Source organism: Nothoprocta perdicaria, unplaced genomic scaffold (genome assembly GCF_003342845.1).
Source record: "Nothoprocta perdicaria isolate Ctin4 unplaced genomic scaffold, notPer1 scaffold_26, whole genome shotgun sequence".
In the NCBI taxonomy this organism is placed as follows: Eukaryota; Metazoa; Chordata; class Aves; order Tinamiformes; family Tinamidae; genus Nothoprocta; species Nothoprocta perdicaria.
The window spans coordinates 3,453,764-3,472,870 of record NW_020455488.1 but is presented as its reverse complement, the minus strand read 5'-3'; the positions used below and the strand labels follow the sequence as shown (position 1 = coordinate 3,472,870).

Sequence of the window (19,107 nt, the reverse complement as noted above, 5' to 3'; positions counted from 1 at the left end):
ATTCATGTCAACAAACCTCCTCACCTCAGACATCCTGACTTACAAAATTCCTTGCAGTTTATAAATAACCAAAATTAACACCAATCCAGCTTGGAAGGTGATTTTCAATTCAGTCTATTCTGCAGATCACCTTGTCTTGCACAGAAGCAYTGGTTGCTCACAATGGGTAAACAGCACAGATGATTAAAGCAACAGAAAATGCTGCCCTCGATAAGGTGGATGGAGAGTGTTTTGTCAGAAATGTCACCTCTAGAGTGATAGGAAGGTGAAGAGTTTTATTAGTCGGTAACAAAATTCCACGGACTCGTCAAATAATTACAAGTAACTGTTTGGAAAAAAAATGTAACCTTTTTTGCACAATTTCCACGAGGAAACCTGCTTTCGTTCAAAAAAAGGAAAAAAAAAACCAACATTCTATGGCTCTCTGTAGCCTAGTGCATGAGGAAATGAAAAGCAGAACTGCAGGCCTAGTCCAGAATTCAACATTCAGGCAGAGAACCAAATTTGAGCTGCAGACTGCCCAAATGAACTCAGGAGAGCCACTATGCCCTGCTGCTCTCCAACCACAGGGCACTAGTGATTGCTCCTTATCTTGCCAGGGATTGAAAGAGTAAATATATCTGCAGATACTACAGAGATTAAGGTCTGTTAAGTGGCCAGCTACTCTCTGTGTTTGTGAAAGAACATGGACAGCAGATTTTTCTCAGGCGTGCGGCCAGCAGTCCACTACCTTGTCAGCTCCAACCTTAGGCCACAGTCCCAATCACACAGAGCTGGGTGCCACAAAAATCACCCCACTCGTCTGGACTGCTGCCATATAGTGGAAATTCAATAAAAAATGCTTTGACCTAAGGACCTGCTTGTATGTGAAGATGCATGATGACACTCTGACAAAGAGTCATCAAAGAGCTCTGCTTTGAATATTGCTGTCATTTGTTAGACCTGTTTAAATTTGTGACCGCAATAACAGATACAGTCGATAAATTTAGAACTGCCAAATAATCCCTTATTCATCATCATYTTCCCAAGTTGTCACCAGATGAGTTATTTCTAGTAGAAGAGCCTCCTTTWCCATTGAGGGTAAGCACACAGCATGAGTCAGGCCCATTCATCTCCATTCAGATGACGTGTTCCATGTGCTTTATCAGTCCCCTGTAACACATGCTGCATATGAACACAAATTACCTAAGATAGCCTCCATCAAAGGTAACGAACAGACCTTCCTGCCAGTAAACAGTGTGAGTCCTTTTGACTCGGAACGTGCTGCAGCGGTTTCTCTGCGTGCCCGTGAAGCTGTAGATGGTCACCTTCTTGTTTCGCGTCTTGGTGTTCTTCTTGTTTTCAAAAAGCTGAAATAAGCAGAAAGGCAAAATAATAAATTACAGAAATTTCTCGTAAGGATGTTATTTTAATGAAAAAAGAAAAAAMCAAAAAGGTGACTTTTTCTGACTTTCATAGATATTACTGTAGCTTTTCCACTAAAATAACCAGCACTCCTGAGTTTTGTGACAGCGTGAAAATATGTGAATAGTTGTTTTTACAGAGTGAAAATGTTTCCATCCAACTCAAAAGGCAACAACGCCAATGCCAGACTCATTACTGGGGACATTTGTTACATTAATTGTTAATTTGAAAAATTTCTATAAACCTAACGAAGAGTTAAATCCTTTAGTGACTGATTAGTCTGTGTTCAACACAGAGAGCGAACTCTTCCACATGTTTTAATAGGAGGAGGATGGCGTTTTCTCTAAGATATTCTCATAGTGTAGAATGCATTTTTGCTTTTAAACCAAAGACATAATCTGCATAATTCCCCAGTAATCATTGCTCTAATGCTTATTTGTCTGCAGATTTGATCTGATGCCTGCAGTGCTTTCCATTCACTTCATGAGGACTGGATGAGGTCCCTAGCCAAGATGCTCTAGGACTACATAGTGCCCATGAGAAGATAAGCAAGAGACTACCAAGCCAGCCTTTTAACACAGGCAAAAACAAGTAGCATGTTTTCAATGTTCTGTACATCAATGACAGGGCACAGCTSAACTGTTAAGGAGATACCACAGGAGAACCAGAAATATTTTCATGTTTTTCAAGTTTTTATCATGGTTTCCTGCAGAGCTAGCTATGTTTTCAGATACAAACTGCTTCTGAAAAAAAAAAAATGTCCCTAGCAACAACAAAATCCACTCAGCTTCCCCGAGCTTGCAAATACTATTTTAATGATATGCAGATCATCTGCACTGATACAGTGCCTGCTCGCAGTCGTTATCCCATTAAGGCAACAGTCTTGCAATTTTCTTCTAATTTAAACCCACACAGATCCAGATAGTAGCCCTTGGCCCAGGGGAACACTGTCGCGGACAAGAGCTGCAGGCAAAGCTCCAATCACAAATAACTGGAAGATGCTTAGTGTGCCAAGCTATTCCAGGGAATTGTGTTATAGGGAGGCTACAAAGAACACAGGCTTTCTTCTCCAGTGTCAATTTATCTTTCTAAATGACACTTACTGTGAACACAAAATCAGCTTTTGATTGTGGAGACTCATCTCTCCCTGTTTACAGAAGTAATGCTACTGAAGTCTGTGACTGAAGCCAGCTGGATGTGAAGAGACATCCATTTACCCAGTTAGCAAACAGCAACCTCAGCCATCTTCACCAGCAGCATACCTGGAGATCCATCTCTGCCAGGCTAATTAACATTCGGGCTATGAACCTTTGCCAAAAGCCAACTGGGACGAAGCTCATCTTGAAGACCCTTTGGACTGTGTTCGTGGTCTGGTGGCAGAACCCGTGGATATCTAAAGCTGGCTTGGTAGGCAGCAGATGGGGGAGGAGGTAGCTGAAACAAACCAAATTAAAAAGTAAAATCTTTAGTTATAGACTGTAACAGCAAGTACCTTGATACAAGTTAAGAAGGTGATTCAGTCTCCAAAGAATTTTTTGACAGCAAAGCCTACTGTGTGTATAAAAGCTTTTAGACTGAAGACACTGGAACAACACAGGGAGAGGTTCATTTATACTACGGAAGCAGGCAGAGGCAAACGAGGCATTTAATAATACGTCCAGGACTATTGGACAGTGCTAAAATTGATGTAATGGGGAGGACATTTGTGTAATCACAAATTAAGTGCATTAAAATATGGGAGTCATTGGAACAGCTGTGGTGTTAGGACGCATTCAGACTCGCATCTGTGCTCTGCCTGTAAGTGGAGAATTCCAGCTGTGCTCCTAAGTGGAACGGGAGGCAAAGGCAAAAACCACATAGAGCAGAGTAGCTCCACTAAGCCCGGAGGACGGCGAGAGGAGGGTCGTGGGAGGTAGGAATGAGAAGCTACAGGCTGCTGGGGCCGCACTGCTCTAGCCCTCATCCCGGCCTGAAGCAGAGCCCCTGACGGGCCAGCGCAGCAGCATTCCCACTGCATCCGGTTGCACCGAAGGATTCCCAGCCACATCCCTCCCAGTGCCCTYGGGCAAGGGCTTGCTTTGCCGGATGGAGTTATCACTTGTCTCAGAGGGGTCTCCTCCTGCAATCGGGTACTCGAGTCGGCAGCGGACGTTTGCCCAAGTGGGGAAGGARAGACTCGGTGCTGTTGGAGTCTGACCGATCAGCAGCAACAGAGCGACACTGGGACAGAGAGCCACAGCTTCCAAATCATTCCCAGAGCTCTGAGTAAGCCCTGAATATTCATTTGTCCTGATCCTGAGCATTTGGGAAGCTAAAACTCGCTGGAAGACAAGACCTGTTTTGAAAACTATGAGCTAACAGCTTTCAGCACCTGTCAATACATCCCCAAACAGCGGTATTCTTCGCACCAAATGCATTCCAAGATGCTTATACGACTGAAAGTCAATCCAAATGGTATTTGGTTGTAAGCAGAAACGCTGCTGCTTTATCAGTGTTGAGCCTGAGAAAATTTGCCAGCATGTGGGCCTCATCTATGATGGGCATAATGACAGCAAAGAGGCAAAGAGCCAAGGACTTGACCAAAATAACAGTGAGGTGATAGCAGCGGCAGGAACTASATGCTCAACTAGAACTAATGTTGGGTCCAAGTCCAATGTTTTAAGCCTTKTATCACGTTCTCTCTCCAGCAGCTGCRGTGCTCTGTAAAACCTGAAAAATCAGCTCAAAAAACCTGCCATCAGCAGACAAGAGCTCTCTCCATCTGTCACAGTCCATTAAGTCTGATGACACTTTACACGATCAAATTATTCATTCCATAAAACATCTTTGGAACGGAAAACTGATAAAAAATTCTCTCCACTTACAAAGTACAGTAAAAATGATCATACTTGTAGCATAAAGCTGATTTACATGCACCACAGATGCAAATGCACAGCAGAGCAAGCCACAAGTACCCGTTCCACAACAGGAGTGGATGCATCGTGCGATTGCCAATAAATTTTTCCCGGCCCATCTAAGAAAGGGTCTGGGAAGATGAGAAGTAAAAAGGCCAGCGAGGCCTTCTGGACCTCAAGCAGATATAGGTTTACAATGCAGATGGAGATTCAATGCTCTTGAACAACAGCCAATGCAAATTTTGAAAATATGTGGAACATGCCCCTRTCCACCCTTTCAGGACTGAAACTGGCAGCTGCTTCCTCTACCGGCTGCACAGAAACCCTATCTGGCAAACTAGACAATAATTGCAGGTGCACAATAACAAATAACTGCTCTGTTTCTGGCTAGTACATTAAATTAATCCAACCTGCTAGAGCTGCTGTCCATCAGCTGGAAGAATAATCTGTTAGTGTGGCTTGGATGGCACGAAAAAAACAATGTTTCCCTGTTCCTGAGGCCCTGACAATGTAATTGCCTCAAAGAAAAACGGCAGATAGCGACAAGGAGTYGAAAAGGCATCTTGGCCTAAGCAGAAACATTGCTGCTTTATCTGTGTTAAGCCTGAGAGAATTTGTTGGCATCCGGGACTGGCTAAGTGACAGGCATAATGACAGCCCGGAGAATGCGGCACTTGTGCCGGCATCCAGCRTTCCCGAGAGGCTCCGAGCGAGGCGGCCGCGTGCGGGAAGGGYGAGGAAGCGAAATGCAAACGCTCCCTGCAACGTGCACCACGGCCACGGCTTCACCGTCAACCCAACAACAGGCGGTCGCCGAGCAGATGGAAAGAGAAAAATAGCAGGGAACTCAGCGCAGAGGAAAAGCCAGTGGGGTCTGAGGAAGGCGGAGTCATTAATATTTAGGAGAAGGAGGTTTTCCTAGACAATTTCTGGGAAAACTATCGATAAGTACCTTCGGGAGAGGCGAACAAGTAAGAAAATCATACTGCTATTTAAGCTATGCTGCCCTGGTCTCCCTAGAAATAAAATACTACTGCTTTCAGGGCCGACAACTATTGATTATGCAGTTTTCTGCCATACTCAGGAGCAAGACTCTTTATTGGAAGCCCATCTATGTGTGGAGGCCGGTGGCCACACAGCTCTCATCCTCTCGCAGCCGCAGCTGCGCCAATGGAGCAATTACAGCTCCCACCTGCTCATCCCCACATCCCTGCTGGTGTCACTGCCCGCAACGCCAGTCACTCTGGCTGCTTTTATGCTCCCGGATAAAATGCACCGAGGTGGCTCCTTTAGAAAGTCTTCCAGCTAGCCCAGTATGTCTGCAGCACAGGATGCTCACGCCAGCCCTTCCACGCAGAAGGAACTGCAGCCCAAACACAGGAGCATCTTGTGTCACATTATTTAGCACAAATAGTTTTGCTGATAGCAAGACCTTTGTTAAGAGAGCTGCTTCCAATGACAAAGCTTATTAAGAACCATTAGTTAAGAGGCTGTTCTTCTCCAGTCTGTTAAACCATCTCTAATTGTCAGCCTACCTGTTATTAGCGACTGGCAGTGCAATCTCAAACTTGGCCAAGAACTGGAAATACTGCTCTTCAGTTTGCTCTGTGAAACCCGTCCCRACCAGCAGCATCCTGAGATCCTCTGCTCTGATGACACCGTTCTTCGCCACCGACTTGGAGCTCTTGATGTTGAAAATCCTCTGCAGACACTCGGAGAGCCAGACCGGGTCAAGGAAGTAGAGGTTTCTCAGGCCATGGCTTGTGTCTGGGAAGTGCAGCAGAGTACCCGTTTCTATGAGAAAATTAATTGCTGCAAAAAGTGAAAACAGATAAAAAGAATAATACATCAGCAGCAGGAAGCCAGAGCGTGGTTGGGAGAAATTAGAAGACAATCTTGACAGCTTTATCTAGACCAGATTACAGGCTGGACATAGCCAAGCCAAGCCTACACAACATTTAACTGAGGCTCACTACTGTCTGGCATTGTGTTTTTAAAAGCCACAGCCAAAATCACATCTCACCTTACTCCTTATTTCTAACTTGATGCCCCTTCCCTTGGCCCTCCTCTGCCCACTCTTTGGGGAATGTCTCTCCCTGATTCCTGCAGAACAGAGCCTCTTTAAAAAACATCTCAATTGCTCAGAAATACTCATTTCCAAGAAAAAAACRTTCTGCTCCGACCTACCAGTTTGCAAGTCTTCGTAGTCTTTGATATCATTTCCTGGGGTTTGCTCAATCATCAGCTCTATCTGCCTGTCTGTTAAATACTGCACATCATCATTCTGACTTCTCTTCCGCTGCTCTGCGAGGACAGCTTCTTGAAGACTAAGGTAACTTCGGGGTATCTGCATCCATGTTAGGAAAACAGCAGGATCAGTTTCCAACAGCAATCCCTCATAGCAAACTACGTGGCTAAGGCATCTCCCTCTTTACAGGTATCCCACAGCCTTGACTCTTTTCCAAAGCCAGGCAGCTATTTCACAGGCTTTACACACATCCAGCAGCAGCAACTCCTGAAGTTTCCTTCCCAAGCCAAAACCAAGCCAAAAAACATCCCCTGCCTTTCATGATTATCACCATTAGAAAACACGGTCCTCACCAATCTCCCCGCRAGCTTCTGCGAGCAAATGGAGCTGCCGACATCCTTCATGTTGCACGTGACATGAAAAATCAGCTGCCGGAGCCCATCRAGGCCTTCCAGAGTTTTACAGGAGAGCTCGCTGCAAAACACACACACGGGCGGGTGTTATCAAACCTTATCAGTGTATTGGCTTCCTTTCCAGGCTTTTCTTGTCAGTGATTTTAAATTTCCTGTGTTGGATGAATGGGAGGAAAGCGCTCAGTGAGCATTTTTAGCTTGGGAGAAAGAAACGGAGAAGCCTGGAAAAGATACACTGGTCAACTCTGCTCAGCCTCTTTGATTCACTGTGCCCACATCTAGGGGCTTCGCAAGCCATCAGGCTGAATCCCTTCCTCGCTGTGCACAGAGCTCATCCTGCAAGGAGCAGCGGGAAGCAGGAGGCTGCTCCGCTCCAGCCCTTGCTGGAGAAAAGTCTGGTTCTCCAGCCTCGGATCAAAGCGATGTGGTGATGACTAACAGCCACCTTCTTCCACCCTCGCTCTGCTGGAGCCTGCGACGTGGGAATTGATGCTTAGATCCTAAAGCTGGCCTTCATCATCTCCCTAACAGCTCTCTCCAACTCCTACTATTTCTGGCCTTTTTGTTGGCTGCTTAAGAACAGCTCTCTTCTGCCTTTCCCAACAAMGGGTCTTTCTCACCGATCCCACACATGTTCCTGTGGCAGAGGGAGAACCATGTTTCAAAGAAACAGCCTTTATGCTAAACTCAGCCTCGGGGGCTGGGGGAAGTGTGCGCTCGCTCACGGGGATGCTGGAGCAGCCTGGATGCACAGAGCACTGCTCGGAGGAGCCCCGTCCCGATGCACAACAGGGAGTGAACAAGACAGTCTGCGGAGAGCCTGGGAGGGACAGGGCAGGAAACGAGGCACAAAGGAGAGGTGGAAAAGGGAAGAGTGCAGGACATGAAGCAAAACGCTCTGGAGAAAGAACAAGTAGGATCACGGTGAGATGCCCATAGTGATGGGGAAAGGTGTACGAGGAGCATCAACTATAAACTTTTCTCACTGCAAGTCTGCTTGGGGGGCTCCCACCYGCCCCGGCGCTTCCTTCGCTCCAGACCTACCTTCTTCCCAGCTGGAAGAGCCTCCTCTCCCCAAAGGCATCCTCCACAAGGCAAAGGGAGGGAGCRTGGTCCACTCCACGGCCTCATCGGTTGATTTCCAGGCTCCCCAACCTTGCAGGACTTGAAGGACCCACCTGGGACTACAAGGAGCTCCTGGGCTGTCCCTGGCTCTCACCCCACTAACACAACTATAACCTCTGCCTCGGGCACTGAGATACCCCCATGTGGCCCCTCTACCCAAACCCTGCTGCACCCGCTCTCCAACAGTCATATCTTTTGTTTTTTAACTTTTGCGGTATTAGTTATGCAATATACATGTTATTTCCCTCCAAGTTAATTAATAAACTGTATCACTATTCAACAAGAAAGCTGAGCACAGCAGGAGCATTGAAGCCGGCTGGCCAAGGTCACGACTTCAAGAGCTTTGAGTTCACAGACCCAGGCTGACCCCTGAGCTATGCTAAACTTGCCTCTAATTGCATTACGTTATTTCTTGATTAAAAAAGGATGAAATGCAACACTGAAAGTCTTTAACCAGCTCTGTTGCCAAGGAAATTAGGCATTAGAAAACTATGAGCGTTAAGGTGACATAAAATAGAATGAGCTTCGTAAGGGCACTGCTACTTACTGCAGGTGCTTGAATGTGATGTCTGGAAAGCCGGTTGCTCTGGATCCAGAGGGAGATCGACACAGAGCCAGCACATAGGCTCGCAGGGTTGCTATCCTCTCCACACGGAATTTCGTTTCAATCAAATCAAGGTGTGTTCCTACCACCAGCACYGCTGAATTTGGAGCTTTGGCCTGCAAGAGAAAACACTGACTATGACCTAATTCAAACTACGTCACRGTAAATTCAATGAGGACATGTGAAAAGTACAGTATTTAAGGCAGGGTAATTACACCTATGCATATAAAGTGGGGACAATCTGGCTTGGTAGCTTGACAACAGCAAAAATCAATTTGGGGGATTATAAAACTTCTCTTACTAAATACAGCTTAATGACCTGTTGCTACTGCAGCCGAGGAAACCATCAGTTTGGGCTTTTTACATATTATATATGGGTTTCCAACCTAATGGGAGTTACCATGGGGTATTAAGTTTCCACACATCAACTAAATGGTGGGAAACAAGCTCAAGGCAGAAAGAACTGCAGCTTGATCTGTACAGAGGATCTAACTTTGCTATTCTGAAAAACAGCCTACATACAATGGTGGYGATGCCCTGAATGGATACCCAGGTACCATCTTTTTCACTGGAGGTATATGGAGAAGTGAGATAAACTGCTAGAAATCTCTAAACCTACTTAATCCTGAATCACTGCAAAGGAATGGGTTAGATGATCTTGTGGTTTCTTCCAAGCCCTCCATGACTCTATTAGAGCATTGGAAAGTATCCAGATTGCAGGGAGCATGCTGCCAAATGCAATGGGATTGCACAGGCTTTAAGTGGAGACCAGCCTGAGGATCCAAATCACTTTGAACACAGCAGAAAATTCAGATGCAGAAACGTATTTGTTTATCTGCAATCAATCTRGTTCTCAGTTACGATGCTCAATGCAATGTGAATGACGTCAAACTCGTGCAAACCCTGGAGCGACCAGGGCCCAAGCAGCCCAATATMCTGTCCGAGGTCTAACAAGGAATATAGGCATGGGGTAAGCACCCAGTGATTTTCCATGGGATAATCTCACACCCTTATTTTTTGTTTTATGTTCCCACTACTATGTGTTTCTTGAGATTATCAGAAACAGGTGCACCATACATTTATGAGATACCAAATGATGTTTTTTGCTTTGTTACTCAGTCTGGACTTTTSATCGCTGCTGAATATTCAGCTAACTTTTTTTATAATGCCAAGACATCTTTTCTTAGAGGCACAGGTTTGGAGCCCATGGCTGCATACATAGTATTAAGATTCATTTCAAATAATGATCATTCTAAAAAATAACGACCATTGTATTGTCAAAAAAAAAAAAAAAAAGAAAAAACAAGCAGCACCAGAGAACTCACTGCAGTTCTGACCCTCAATTGAGAGCTGGCCAGGAGACACACCTGATTATCCAAATATCAAGTGTTAAAAACAACCTCGAGACTAATATGCATCTAAGCCACACAAGAAAGGAAACGCTTTAACCCCCGCCTCAGAGCACAGTGTGGTCAAACACTAATTCCAAAATAAGTAGGTTCAGCCCTACTTAGCAAGGGTTTATACATCCACTTTTGTTTCATTCTCTGATGTGTGTGAGGGAGAACAAAGCAAATGATAAATTTAATCCATTAAATATAGCAACACGCCTACAGCAGAATGAAAAATTAATTCCAAAAGCTATGCAAAATTCATAGATTGTGGAGTTCTGAAAAGCAAGCCGAAAAGATTCTATAATATCCCCTGATGACGTGCGGGATTATTAATTAATAACCAGATATTCTGGAGCCCACCAGAGACTTCCTACCTCAATGTTCAGCAACCAGAACTGTAAGTTTGCAACAGCTTCTTCGCCCAGTGCCAAGTTCCATACAACTATGTACAATGCTTTGTCTGTGAAGAAACACTGATTGACTGTAGCCATGCTCGCCGGGCCTCCGATATCCCAGACGTTGAACTCCACTGAATCAACCTACTTAGACAAAGAGAAGTGTTCAAATCAAACGGTTGCAGTAAATCACGGGGAGATAATAGCTGTAGCATAAACCTACGCCTGCATAATGTATGATACAAGAAGGGTTTCAATGTCCTAATTGTGCCTCCAGGAAAGAAAAATCAACAAGCAATTGTTAAGCACAGCTACCACTTCCCCACAGGAAATCAAGACTAATTACTTGCTGCTAAAATGATAGAGGTGCCCTTGATGCTGGTAAATCTCCAGTTAATGCCATGGTTTCTGCAGAACAAACAGAAGGCCCATTCTGAGCCCTGTGTTTCACTGCTCTTGAGCAGCAGCAGCTTCATCCTTGCCCGGGGCAGGCTCGGCAGGAAAGCCCCTGCAGAAACCACTTYCCCTGGGTTCGGCCCCAGCTGAGCCAAACACACAGAAGATGCTTGGGAGACACCGTCTCGTGCCTTTTGCAAACACTGCACTTTGGAAGCCACCAGTGTTACACGTGTCACACCAGAGAGGGGCCAGAGCTAAGTCTCCCTGTGACTGAGATGCTCCAGTTTCAGGGCAATGAGCGAATGCAGGTGGCTACAGCTTAGCTCAGGTTCTCTCCTAAGTTTCCCAGCACCTGCTCCTCAGCGCAGCCTCACAGCAGCAGCTGTGAGGACATGCTACTCTCCATTGAAATGGTCCTCAGGTTCCTGGTTTTGCAGTAGGAAGCACATGTGTACCTTGCACCTAGATCATTTGGCCCTGGGGAAACTGGTTGGGCAGGAGGCCAAACCGACCTGCAGGAACCTTCCCCAGAGCACCACGTACCACCAAGCAGACTCTGTTTACCAGCCACCAGGTCCCATAGGACACGTTGCCCAGTGAGATTTCAGCAAGAAGTTAAACACCCCACTCAGGCTCTGATCTCCTCGCACAATCCCAGTCTGCAGCCTCGCAGGAATAGCTGAAAGAATTTCCATTTTGTTAAACCAAGCCTTAACTAGCACCAGGGCAGCCTTGCTCATCCAAGAACTACTGCACGGGTTCTTGCACAGAGGGACAGACTCCAAGGTAGGGCCAAAGCCCATTCAGCCCCTTGGCTGTACCTCTTGATCCCACTCCATGTTCACGATGCTCTCGAGGTTCTTATTTTATTCAACCACTCTTCAACACAAAATGCACAATTCTCTTCTCCCACAAAAATCATCTCCTTAGACAGTCAGGCTCTGCTTTCTCTTTTTCTTTCTCTCTCTGGCCTGGCACTCCTTGCTGCAGAATAGCTGAACTCAGCAGGCTTCTCCATGCCTTCCAGAACAGCCTGGTGGCCGTGGCTTTCATCCGGAAACGGAGAGCCATGGGTTTGCACACCCTCTGCTCTAACAAAAGTCCTGGATCAATTCTGCATGCCCCAATCCCTGTGTTATTACGCAGGCAGTGGACAGGGCCACCTACACGCTTGAATTAAATCAATACTGCCCAAATGAGTTCAGCATGGGCTGACGCACACTCTGGATGAGCTGYCTGGGATTTGGGTTTTTAAGGTATGTCTTGGATATCCCTGAATCACAACAGAGGTCAGGCGTCTAACTCCCACTCACCTTCCTGGTCTAGGACAGCTCTGACATGAAGGATGTCTAGGTTTAGGTACCAATATTGTATTTTCCAGCCCCAAATGAAAGGACAATTCATCGGCTGATGCTTTAGAGAAGCTGATTTGAAACATGCTCTCTAACTCAGTGTCCAAAAACCACCCGAGCTGGGATTTGGCCAGAATTTAAGCAATCTCCATATGGCCCTTGCTCTTCAGGATCCAAAGTCAAGTTTGACTACTGAGGAAAACAGATCTGTCCTCTATAACAAATTGAAAAGATCAGAGCAACTGTGGCAGGTCTAAATAACCTTTGCTTGTAAAACCTGGTAACAGGTGAAAGATTTTTTCTTTTCTGCTAAAGGTCAGACAATTTCAGCCCAAAAGGGACCCTGCAGGACTCAAACACTTCCCCTGGGGCTAAGCATCTTGAGGCTGCTTTTCACCTTTGCTTTGTGTCCTACTGGCTTGGGGAGCTCCCATTTAGTCGTACGGATGGTGGCATCACTGTGCATCATCTGAGGGACTTTTCCAGTTTGCAGGATCTCAATCAGTGTCGACTTTCCCTGTCGTGGGGGACCGATGACGATCATCTTCATCAGTTTACACTTCTCTGCTTTGCGTAGCTGTGCTCGTAAATAGGCTAGCACAGTTTTAGGGCCTATGGGGGAAGAGTGAACAGGTTTCACCCGGGGTTTGCAGTTACAAACATACAGCAGAACTGCAGAAAATCTACTGCAGAAAACACATCAGCTGAATTAATATTTTCCCTGCAGCTTCAGTGTGGGCTGAGACGACCCAGAGAATAAACAAAGAAACCTCCAGTGGACAGACCTGAGACAGAGACCCCAGAGAAAGGTCAGTGCTCCAAGAGACTACAATGAAGCACTGTAAGGAGAAACAAATGCTGTGGCTCCTACTCTTCAGAAGCTCAAAGGAAACATAAAAAACTAATTTAGTATTGGAAAATACTCAGTTTTTCCTTCTACTTTCATGTTTCTAGTTAAAATTAGATTTAGGCTTCAACAGTTTGCTGGAGAAGGAATAATTACTAATAACTTTATTCCCGCAGGATTTTCTTATTAAAACACACAAAAAAGAAGACTGTATTGTAATAGATCCAAAAACTTAGCAGCTTTCAGCAAAGTCACTGCAGTGCGACTTCGACTGCTGCTCCTAAACACTTGAGTTTTCAGAAGGATTGTCTAAACTGCACACATTCAGAAAGCAAACTATAGAATTTTTCCAGCATGCATACTGCAAATAAAACACTGCCTTTATAGGTCAGCAACTTGCAAATATGTGGAGGTTTTCCTATGCAATTCCAGTTGGCAGCAACAAGGGTTGGGGTGCACGCTGGCTGTGCCCGCTCAAGACCATTAAAAAGAAGCAGTTTTGATTATATGTTCAGTCAATGTAATAAAGAACACACAGGAACAGTCTTACCCTCTTTTCTGATCTCTGCAGGAACGTTACTGATATTTAGTTCTTCGATATCCAGCTGCCAGAGATTAGCCAGCTGTCCAAGCTCTGGAGGAAGCTCTCGGATACCAGGGTTACTGTACAAAAACAAATAAATCTACCAACAACCAGGCTTTGTGTGTAAGTAGCGGCTCTCATGGACTCTCAAATTACATTATTCTCTCCTTGCAGAAATCTTCTGTTAATATTTTAATAAGACTACTCAGCACTTCCATAACAATTTCCATCTTTATAGTGATGTATAATTTTAATTTATGTTCTGGAGCAGACAAGTGTAGTCATCTTTACTGGACAGATGAGGAAATATAGGCAAAAATGATGAGTTATTGACTCACAAGCCATGGGAAGCAGTCAGCAAAGAGCCAGAATTAACTTGACACACACTAGATTCCCAGGCTGGTGCTCAAAATATTAGATCATCTTCCCTAATATAAAAGGCCAGCCTCCTTATCTAAAGCAAATGATGGGCACAGCTCTACGTGGGCTCTTTCCAGCTTTCCGACTTCAAAGTCAGAACTGTTCATCTCGGGTGGGGCTCCACGGAAGACTGGTCACTAAAACAACATAAAACTGAATCGCTTTTCCAGGGCACGGACTTACTTTCCTAAATAAAGCTCTGTTAAACCTTTCAGAAGGCAAACGGACTGCGGGACAGAGTCCAGCTGATTGTCGTTCAGATAAAGGACTTCCAAAGAATCACTCAGAAATGCTGGGAACTCCAGAAAAGGACCTGAAACAAGACAAGAAACAAATTGCACCTTTAAATTGGAACAGGCGTCAAGGCTGTGCACCAAGAGCCTTCACCTCAACGTTGTGGGAAACACATTAGGTCATGTCCATTGGAAGGAACTACAAAAAACCAACACCAGAAAAGCACGTGGCCTTCAATAGTGACCAAGACCAATGTTGACATCACAGTTTTAACCATCACAGCGATGTCTATGTTTGAACATGATCTCCATGACTTCTGGGGTACTGAGGGGAGACTCTGGGGTTATTCAAAGGACTATCCTTCAAAGCACGAGTGGTGTTGTCTTTTATTGCCATTTTGTAGCTGGTAACATCTTGTGGACTCCCACTACTCCAGCCTAGCAGCTCGCACAGAAAGGATCTACCAAGAGCTCCATGGTTTTCCATGGCTTTGTTTGTTTGCTTGTTTTTAATAACGTTTGAGGAAAGTCAGAAACTGGTCAGAATGATGTTTAGGCTCCCATGTTGCAGCCTGGACTAACATATCAAGACAAAAACAGATAGGAGAAGAAAAGCCAAACTGCTGTTGACAGACTCCTACCTACATCAACTCCAAAATACTGTCTTTGCTCCTCTGGGCTGTCTTATTCTGCAAGAGTTTGGGGCACTTCAGTCTTCCCATGTGTTTGAACAGAGCCCAGTCCATTTTGGGAGCAGCTCAAGCAACAGCGACAACTGYGGGGTCGAACTGCTGCAGAGGTTCAGACAAAGAAAAATCCAGCTAGTTCCCAGCAGCATCGCTTTGCTCCGCAAATTACTCCAGGGATAGCGGCATGAAAAGCTGCCATGAATTGTGTTGCTGTCTTGTGTGTCACATATATCTACCAAGAAGCATCCTGAAGTCAAGGAGAATGAGGCCACACAAGGACAAGCAGATCTGGGGGCTCTGATTAGTGAAGTACAACCAGCCCCAGCTGCTCTCCCCACTGTCAATAAAAGCAACTCTCTGAGACCTGTGACACATCCTTGCTTAAGGATGGGAGAGTTGCACTTCCACCAAGCTGTTTTTCCATTACAGAGAAGACTTGAGGATCTGTAACTAAGACAGAAAAGGGAAAAAAAAAAAAAAAAAGAAAGAAAGAAGAAAATGGAAGAGATTTTCTTAGGGAAAAGCTCCCCAGTTCTAATATTAACAGCAGTTTGGGCCTGAGCTAAGATCAGAAGAGCAGGAAGATAGAGTCCTACTGTGTGCAGGGGGGTTTATATATGTGACAGGACTGTCTGGTGTGGGTAGCRTGTCACAGTCTGCCTTTGAGTTTGCACATAAAAAATCATCTTTGGGATWATTTTAGGAGCACAGCAGGCTTATTCATGGGTCCAATTCACTTCCTTTCTGCCTCATCGCTGGCCTTAAACTTTTCATTGTTTCTCATCAATATGCACCTAAGCACAGACAGATTTAGTCTCTCTCAGACATGTAGGAGCAAGTACCTAAAATAGTAGTAATACTCTCAATACTCTCTAGAGTTCAAGGTGGAAAGGAGTGTACTATATTGGAAGCAGGCTCAAGGTGTTTATGAATTGCAATTATTTATTCATGAGTTATTTATGACTTCTTTGGCTTGAGCTCAGATTTGCTTTTAAAGAACTGTAGACAAATTAAAACAAAATCCCATCTCAAAACTGTATTTTTGGACGAGTAAATGCCACAAACACCACCCGCATGTGCATGGAGTTATTCTGAGATTTATCAACTTAGTATAGTAAGCATCCATAAATTATTCTCTTTAAATAATCTAGACTTGAGTAAATAGCTTTGTTGGTAAAATCAGAGGAAAACTTGCCCCCCACCTTGCTGTGAGATTTCTGTGAGCAGCTGATGTATTCCAGCTTCTGTTTTCTCTTGATTTTCTTTAAATTCTTGGCCATATCCTCCAGTCTCACCAAGCTATGCTTGGCGCGGCAACAGAGAGAAAAAGACGAGRCGGCTTCGCTCCGTCTCTGCGGCTCCTCAACCCTGGCACCAGCCAGGTGGGCTTGCCAGGGCCCTCCTGCAACCTGAAGCCACCTCAGGCCCTCTGCATTGCCCTGGGTAAGCTGGGCCAGGGCTCGTTGGTGGCACCAGTGCAGAGTTCACACTCCCTTATGCTGCAGGGTTTGCTCTGCCCCTTAGACTTGCTTTTAGCAGCACTCTGCCCTTCTCTTCCTGGTGGGAAATGCTGCTGCAGCAGAAAGAACCGAGGGTGCCCCAGGCTCTACATGCTTGGGAGACTCAGATTCCAATTCCTATTTCTGCATTCGGGATTTCACTGACATTGCAGCATTTGTATTTCCATTTCCTACTCCGAAAACAACACAGACGAACCTCTTCTCCTCGTGAGGGTGCCCAACAGCAGCCTCTGCATCCACAGATGCCAGATGTGGTCAGACATCCTTGTCTGGACATCCAGATAGAGCCTCTGTCCTCCAGAAGAACCAGCTGGAGCTTAAAACTAACTGCTTATGGCTACACTGAACTCATTTATCCCTTACTGTAACTCAGTACGTTTACCACTTTTACCTATCAAGGCTGACTTTAGACCACACACAATTTTCAGGGGGAAGAGACTAAGAAAGCATTTGCTGGAGATGGATTTCTCCCCCCTGCAAGCAGCTGAGGGCTGCTCTGGGGTGCAGCACAAAGATGCAGCTCTCTTCCACTCTGCAGTTCCCAAAGAATGCTTTAGAAGAAGCCATTCTTCAGTCAGCCAAATATAAGAAAGCTCTCCAAGCGCTTTAAAATAAAACAAACAAGCAAAAGAAATGCAGATGAATCCCACAGGGAGCAGTGCAAATATCTTCAAATAGTCTTTTGTTCTCGCTGGGATTTCACGTGCACTAATCCAAAAAATCTGTTCTGCTCTGCCCCAAACTTTTGGTGCAAATCAGAGAAACAAGGGGAAAAGAACAATTTTTAAATTGAACCACAGAAATTATGCAAAGAGTAATAACTATGCTAACTATGGGTCAATTCCCCTTCTGAGTGTATCAGTAAATGCTCTGGCTAAAAAWATAATCTTAAAGAATAGAAATTCAGTAAAAGAAGCAGGTTTCATTTCATGCATTCTTCACCTTTCAATACTGATGACACCAAATGGTTGCAGCACTTCTTTAACAATTTAGCTCAACATACTTTCTTCTCTATTTAAATGCTGCTGCAGCATTTAATTCAATTTAATATAATAATTAATTTAATAATTTAATAGCAACTGAATTCACGATGATTTCCCCCTAGGGAACCTGCACAGATCCCTCCTCAGCTCACCTGGTTTCCTCAGCCCTTTCCCCTTGCACCTGCTCAGGGCAGGGCTCTGCCCTGGACCTTACCTGCCTCRGGGCCGGAGCGCACCCTGCTCTTTGTGGGGAAAAAGGGAATCCGCTTSGTTTTAAATCCCTCTTCACTCCTGTGGGCAAAAGAAAATGACAATATGGGGAGAAATGAGCATTTCAGAGCCATGCTGGAGCTGTGCTCCCAGGGCGCAGTGCAGAGTCAGGCCCTCCTATGGGTTCCCCTYGGTTTCTGAGCAAATTAACAGAGCTCTGCAAGGCAGTGCTTCCAGCTCCCAGGGCGGGAGCACTTGACCCCTGGCTTCACTGGTGTCAAGGTTAAGAAGGCTGTCACACAGCAAATTGAACAAGCTTCCTGAGAAGCACTGCAGRACTGACCTGCTGCCATTCCCTGCTCTCACCTGGCAGTCTCCGAGAAGATAASCCAGCAACACAACTCTGGAAATGCACGGAGACATTCCAAAATATGACTCTGTATTTATCAACTGACACAGCAGCTCCTAAAGACCCCAGAAAATCTTCCGGACAGGTACCCAAATGGGAAGAAGCTTGAATGCTTGTACGACACAACTAAATGTAGCTCTGGGGAAGAGAATAGACTTTTAAGCCTCTATMTTAAACACCCTTATTGTAGCTTCCAAGCAGAACATCACTTTTTTATTGGATGACCCTGTTAACGTCAGTTTTCTCTATGAATTTGCAGCTGGTTAGGCTTCCATTTAAAAAACAAGGATTTTTCATACTTTCCAAAACAATACTCCCACGCTAACTACAAACTGCAGCCCAACCAGATGGTTTATGGTTAAGATACACTCCCCACAAACTAGTATTTGTAGTGATGAACGAAACGCCGGGTTAAAGAAAGTTCTACGAGTTCTGAAATTAAATTGCCATTATGAGTAATCTATCCACTTAATAAATGATACTGTGCTAAAAATCCAAAGGGCCAGGAAGGGATAATTCATCACTGTCACAGACGCACAATATACTTCAGAGCTGTGGTATGTGGATATCAATGCTTTCTATGCAGGTAATTAATTCACCACTGACACCCTTTGTGTTACACAAGGGATCGGGTTTGCTATTATTTCTTCAGCCTTTGTTTACTGAGATGCAATTTAAAAGAAATACTCACTTCCCAAGTTGGTTTTTAGAAAGATCCAGTGTTTTAAGCTGTTTGCAGTTCCACTTATCTGGCGAAGGCAACGCAGATAACTGATTTCCCAGCAACTTCAGAGACACCAAAGCCTGAAAGAGGAAAAGGCTGCAGTTAGGAGACAGAGTMCATCAACCACACAGAAAGAGATTTTTTTTTTTTTTATCATGGCTGTTAAATAACAMGAGGAAAGTACATCTTATTCATCAGAACATCCTGTCCAGGCTGCCCAGCATGCACACGTTTCCCTTCTGTCTCCAGCAGTGTACTTGC

General features: G+C 45.0%; 1 protein-coding gene across 3 annotated transcripts in view; it reads right to left on the bottom strand.

Moving 5' to 3' along the window:
• Nucleotides 1-19,107, bottom strand: part of LRRK1 (leucine rich repeat kinase 1) — a 70,767-nt gene that overhangs the window by 16,052 nt on the left and 35,608 nt on the right. For all 3 annotated transcript variants that reach the window (XM_026040584.1, XM_026040585.1, XM_026040583.1), the window contains 12 exons: nt 18,814-18,926; nt 17,718-17,794; nt 14,262-14,391; nt 13,626-13,738; nt 12,626-12,840; nt 10,457-10,621; nt 8,632-8,804; nt 6,900-7,020; nt 6,486-6,645; nt 5,834-6,110; nt 2,667-2,838; nt 1,186-1,349 (listed from right to left, as the gene is read on the bottom strand). In XM_026040584.1, the coding sequence (XP_025896369.1) occupies nt 1,186-1,349; nt 2,667-2,838; nt 5,834-6,110; nt 6,486-6,645; nt 6,900-7,020; nt 8,632-8,804; nt 10,457-10,621; nt 12,626-12,840; nt 13,626-13,738; nt 14,262-14,391; nt 17,718-17,794; nt 18,814-18,926 (1,880 nt within the window). The remainder of the gene's footprint in view (nt 1-1,185; nt 1,350-2,666; nt 2,839-5,833; nt 6,111-6,485; nt 6,646-6,899; nt 7,021-8,631; nt 8,805-10,456; nt 10,622-12,625; nt 12,841-13,625; nt 13,739-14,261; nt 14,392-17,717; nt 17,795-18,813; nt 18,927-19,107) is intronic.